At 40.1% G+C, this 6,285-nt stretch overlaps 1 protein-coding gene across 1 annotated transcript; it reads right to left on the bottom strand.

The window, feature by feature from the left end:
• Positions 1–621: 621 nt before the first annotated feature.
• LOC117544646 (nuclear receptor subfamily 4 group A member 1-like) lies at positions 622–6,138 on the bottom strand (the record flags this gene model as incomplete). Its single annotated transcript, XM_034213864.1, has 4 exons — positions 622–2,254; positions 4,106–4,284; positions 5,196–5,398; positions 5,945–6,138. Coding segments are annotated over 4 exons (833 nt in total), but the record flags the coding sequence as incomplete, so codon positions are not given.
• Between the last annotated feature and the right edge of the window lie 147 nt (positions 6,139–6,285).

Raw genomic sequence — 6,285 nt, 5'->3', positions numbered from 1 at the left:
ATTAGCCACCTTTAGCTTAGCGGTGGTGACGTGAAGTCATGTGACCGCGCTGTAGTTCCTTTATAGCCCAACATTAGCCACCTTTAGCTTAGCGGTGCTGACGTGAAGTCATGTGACCGTGCTGTAGTTCCTTTATAGCCCAACATTAGCCACCTTTAGCTTAGCGGTGCTGACGTGAAGTCATGTGACCGTGCTGTAGTTCCTTTATAGCCCAACATTAGCCCCCTTTAGCTTAGCGGTGGTGACGTGAAGTCATGTGACCATGCTGTAGTTCCTTTATAGCCCGACATTAGCCACCTTTTGCTTAGCGGTGATGACGTGAAGTCATGTGACCGCGCTGTAGTTCCTTTATAGCCCAACATTAGCCACCTTTAGCTTAGCGGTGGTGACGTGAAGTCATGTGACCATGCTGTAGTTCCTTTATAGCCCAACATTAGCCGCCTTTAGCTTAGCGGTGCTGATGGGAAGTCATGTGACCGCGCTGTAGTTCCTTTATAGCCCAACATTAGCCGCCTTTAGCTTAGCGGTGCTGACGGGAAGTCATGTGACCGCGCTGTAGTTCCTTTATGGCCCAACATTAGTGGAAGTCTTTAAATATTCTACGTAAAAATTACAAAACCATTTGAAATATACAGTTTTTTATTTCATGTTTTTCTGCAGTAAAATAAAACTTTTCAGCATGTAAAAATAATCCAAAACAAACATACGTACATTTTCCTCAAACTGCAGGATACAGTTCATGTGTCGAACACAGATTTTAAAATAATCTACATAAGGTGTGTGTGTGTGTTTGAGACTGGACACACACACACACACAGCTGCTCAGTGTTATTCATGATACACGAACGATACCACTGAAGGATACTGTAGGTTAACCTACTTTACTATAACCACAAACAATCAGTGGTTATATTACACAGAGAGAACTGGAGCTCTGAGGGAGGAGGGTTTTGTGGTGAAATCATTGAGAATATACCGGAGCGATTGAAGTATTTGATCTGACATTTGTAATACTTCTGCTGTGAATAAAATAGAAATGCTTTATCGTAGGGCTGAACAATTAATGGGAATTTTAACGCAATTATCAAATATAGTTTCCCCACAGCAGACGCACATTAATAACATCCGCTGGCGCGCCATGAATACGTCAATAGTGTAAGTGCAGTCGGATTCTCTTGAAGCTTATTGTAATCCCTGTACATTTTGCTGTATGATGTCCTTTTGTTGTTCTGTTGTTTATGTTTTTATGTCTTCTTGTGGAACCTACTGCTGCAGGTCTCCCTTGAAAAAGAGATCATTGATCTCAATGGGATTTTACCTGGATAAATAAAGGTTTTGAATTGAATTGAATTGAAGCCCGGTCGCCTTCCCCTAAGTCCTTTTGAATTCTCCTAAACACAATTCCTTGACCCCGTGACGTTCACACAGAGGTCAAGGAATAGTGGTTAGGAGAAGACGATAGGAGCTGATTTTTGGACAATTCGACCGCAACCATAGTCTAGTCAAACCTTGTCGGTTAGTCGTTGTTCCCATGATTGTTCCAGTCCATCTTTGCTATGACCCTTCCCCCATGTTCCCCGGTTTGTACCGGTTTAGTTGTTCTTTGTTATCAGCTTGTTTGTCGATCAAAGTAAATTATTTATCTTGTTTTGACTGCTCTTGGGTCCGCCTTCCTGTCGAATCGTGACAACACCAGGTAAAATAATCGCATTTATAATATTTTCCCCCAAATGTTTCAGCCCTACTTTGATATTTAAGGTGCAATTTAAAGTCAGAAGACTGTTAGAAAAGACATGTAAGCAATTTTTCAAAATGCTTAAATTGTGCTCGTTACAGTTATTAATTTCATTAAATGTGTAACTTTGCAACTTTGGCAGTGCAATCCATCAAAAATGCCTCCAGCTTGTTGCATGTCAGCTTCAGGTCCATAATCTGCTTTTATAAAATCAGTCTGTTGTCTTATACAATCTCCAGATTTTCCGTCACAGATTTCCTCCTCAGAACGGGAGCGTATCCATGAAGATTTTGTCCACGATGGGCGGCGGGGGCACGAGGTCCTCCAGCTTCAGGTAGAAGATGCGCTGATGTCCCTGAGTGCAGAGAGTCCGGAGCTCAGGAAGCTTCCCCAGCAGCCGGGAGAGGTAATGAGGCCGGAGGGAGTCTGACCCGCAGGCGGAGAGGTGGTCCTTCAGGGAGGTGATCAGCTGGTTCTGAAGATCCTCCACTCGCTTCGGCTCTTTGAGACCGTGTCTGTCTGCAGAGGAGACAAGGAGACACGTTAAGAGAGCTTATAGTTTTATGTTGCTACAGAGCTAAAAGTTGGCTAATATTGGGCTATAAACAGAGAGGGCAAAAGTACACACATCCTTTACTCAGGTGGAAGTACAGATACTCATGTTTAAAAATACTCTGGTAAAAGTAGAAGTCCTGACTAAACTTCTTAACTCAAGTAAAAGTAAAGAGGGCTTTGAAATGCACTTCAGTAAAAAATACCCATAACTAGCAGCTGTTTTAAAGTAGAAGTAGAAAGTACAGGTATTTGGGTTCAACATGTAAGAAGTAGAAAGTACAGGTATTTGAGTTCAACATGTAAGAAGTAGAAAGTACAGGTATTTGTGTTCAAAATGTAAGAAGTAGAAAGTACAGGTATTTGGGTTCAACATGTAAGAAGTAGAAAGTACAGGTATTTGGGTTCAACATGTAAGAAGTAGAAAGTACAGGTATTTGTGTTCAACATGTGAGAAGTAGAAAGTACAGGTATTTGTGTTCAACATGTAAGAAGTAGAAAGTACAGGTATTTGTGTTCAACATGTAAGAAGTAGAAAGTACAGGTATTTGTGTTCAACATGTAAGAAGTAGAAAGTACAGGTATTTGGGTTCAACATGTAAAAAGTAGAAAGTACAGGTATTTGGGTTCAACATGTAAGAAGTAGAAAGTACAGGTATTTGGGTTCAATATGTAAGAAGTAGAAAGTACAGGTATTTGTGTTCAACATGTAAGAAGTCAAAGTAAAAAGTCCTCAGCAAAATAAGTAGTGGATACCAGAAACATGTACTTAAGTACAGTAACCAAGTATTTGTACTCCACTACTTCCCACCCCTGCAGCACGGTCACATGAATTCACGTCACCACCGCTAAGCTAAAGGCGGCTAATGTTTGTACTTACTGTTAGCATTACATAATGCCTCATAAGCTAATTTAAACATATACCAGAAAACTTGCAATATAAAAAATGATAGTTAATGTCAGTCATGAAGTGGGTGATATCTGTTAGTTATATATATATATATATATATATATATATACACTGTTCACCTGCAGTTCCTCGCTTTTAATAGATTTGTAAAGCTGAATGCTCTGTGCTGACAGACGTGTTGAAGCCTCTGCGGTGCAACAACTCCCAGCTGTAAATGTATACGGCATTGTGTTGGTGTTCGGCATGCTGTGATAATATATATAACTTGTGCACCATACATGAGGTCGTGTCTCACACCTGTCCTGTCAGTCCTGTGTTGTGTAACTCTCTTATTGTCCTCGAGCAAACCCTGTCCTCGCCGAGTAAAAATAAGTCTGATTTAACTCCGATGCAAAGTTTGATATGTCCACTAATGAAGGTTCTTTTTGCATTTGGAGCCTTAGGGTTAAATAATGTCTTAATTATAAATCAGAATCAGAAACAGGTTTATTACCAAGTGGGTTTAGACGTACGAGGAATTTGACTTGATGTCGTGGTGCATACATCAAAAATAACATATAGTAAAATATAGCAGTATTTACATAGAAATAGAATAGAATAAAATACGGCAGTAATAAAAAAAGACAACAGATATTGTGTGCATTAATGTAATGCATAGAGTCTATGATGTGGCTGAGGTGAAGTGATTGGTTTATGCCTTTTTTCGAAGGGCCCAAGTTAAGAAAAAATCGACTTTATTCCTTAAAATCTAAAACAAATGACACCCTATTTTGCAAATGTTAATTTGATAGTGGCTTCGCGTGAATACTGTTGACAGAGGCAGGGTGAGGTGGTGTGACAGTGACTGGGAGAGGGATGAATTTGTCTTGATTTGATTCATAAACTAAATAGTTAGAAACAGCTCTTACCAGCGATGATGACGAGCGCAGCGAGGCAGGAGAAGGAGGAAACGTCGAGCTTCATGCGATGAAGGCTCTGAGAGAACTCTAAAATGGAGTCGATCCAGTCCCCGAAGCCCCGGACGCACTGAGCTCTGTGAAGCACCGCTCCGCTGCAGAACACCAGCTTCTGCAGGTCAGGGTCCGAGCTTTAGGAAATAGATCAAATGTTCTGTTATCCAGGGCTGAAGGGAATCACGTGTCAGCAGAGAGAGGGAATAACTAGGCGGTTCATTTACGAGGAACAAAATCACATATAGGGAGAAACACGTCTAAAGGGAAACTGTTACCAAAATGAAATGGTACTTTTATCTGAAAGAAATATGAATTTAATCTGAGTTTATTTTTGGAATGTAGGATTTTGTCATCTAAGGAAAATATTGAGGGTTTTCTCCTTTAATATTATTTTCTCTATTGCAATTTTAGGACTTTATAAACTCATAAAATATCTTCTTTAACTTTTATCTTGAAAAGTTCAAATACTTCTAACTTTATTTCGGGGTGATTTCGGACTGGAGAGTATTTGATTTGATTTGCTGGGAATATAATAATAATGCTTTATCGTAGGGCTGAACAATTCATTAGAATTTTAACGCAATTATCAAATATACAAATCGCAGAAAGTGCAAATATTCAAAGTCAAATCTTTTATTTTTCAAGTATCTTTGTGGTTAATTTATGAGTTCTTTATCGCTAATATTCACATTTACCCAGGGCATCAGGAGAGAGGGAATGACTAGCCAAGCACTTTAGATTTGAGTAGTACATTTACAAGGATCACAAATATACAAAAGGAAAATCGTGTAAAGGAAAACTGTTGCTAAAATCAAAAGGTACTTTTACTCGAAAAAGAAATATGAATTTAATCTGAGTTTATTTTTAGATGTTTCTGGTGAAACATTCTGTAAGAACAAATATTCTTCTGTTTTTGTAAAAGTACTAACTTGGAACTTCATTTTTGGTGTTTTCAAGTTTCTTTCTGGTTAATTCCTTTATTGATCATATCTATCCAGAGCATCAGGAATATGACATGCGAGCTGTATGATGAACATGCTCTCACCGATAGGCCAGCCTCAGGATGAAGAGTTCGACAAAGGCCGACTCGAGCAGCAGCTCCCGGTCCTCGAGGCAGAACTCTGAGAAACCCGGGATGTTCTGAGCCCAAATCCTCACCACCTCCGTGCAGGAAGTGAGCAGATCGTAGAACTGCTGCACGTCAGAGGAGTCCACCTTCTGGGTCGGACTCACCGCCGTCTCCTCGTACTGAAACAGGAAGGAAGCAGGGAAATTAAAGACATCATCTAACAGGTCATCTAACATCGATGGCGCATCAGGGCACTTTAGGACGAAGACATTTTAATATTCTCTCAGATTATAAAGTCATACATTTGCAAAAAGACCCTCAAATTCTCTGAGATTAAAGTGAAGAATGAGCCAGACTTTCCAACTCAATTACAACATTTGTGAGAAGAAAATATTGGGAGTTTACATCAGATTAATGAATTGAACTTTTTGGAGAAATTATTTGAGAAAAAATAAGAAAAAAATCACTCAAATTAGGATAAAAAGAAAATCTGAATTTGAGATGTTGGAGAAAAAGAAAATCATGAATTTCAAATATGAAAAGGGCATTCTGTCGGATTCAAAAACTCGAACACTCATTCATAATAATGGATTTCATTTATAGAGTGCCTTGACCCTTTCCCGAACTCTCTAAAGAAGTATCTCTGTTTACCTTCAATGGCCGTAATACGTAGCCAAATATCTCACACGATCTCATTTTTCAGGTTTGTTGTTGTTGTTGTTTACCTTGGAGTAATCCAGCTTCCCCACCCCGGGGTTGGAGTCGATGTGCGCTCGGACCAGAGCAGCGATCAGACTGACCGGAGACACGGAGGACGCCGCCGTCGCCTCGGCAACGACCTTCGGCTTCGACGGCAGACGACCTCTGCGACCTTTCAGACCGTCAGTCCTCACAACTGGAGGAAAGGGAGACGAATCAGCTGTTAATGTTTACACTGTGTGTGTGTGTGCTTGTATGTATGTGTGTGTGTGTGTCTCTGTCTGTCTGTCTGTCTATCTGTGTGTGTATCTCGCTGTCCGTGTGTGCATGCCAGTGTGTGTTATGCTTGCAGTATGTATGTATGTAT

The sequence above is a fragment of the Gymnodraco acuticeps genome, unplaced genomic scaffold (genome assembly GCF_902827175.1).
Source record: "Gymnodraco acuticeps unplaced genomic scaffold, fGymAcu1.1, whole genome shotgun sequence".
Lineage (NCBI taxonomy): Eukaryota > Metazoa > Chordata > Actinopteri > Perciformes > Bathydraconidae > Gymnodraco > Gymnodraco acuticeps.
This window is presented reverse-complemented; position numbering and strand designations above follow the sequence as displayed.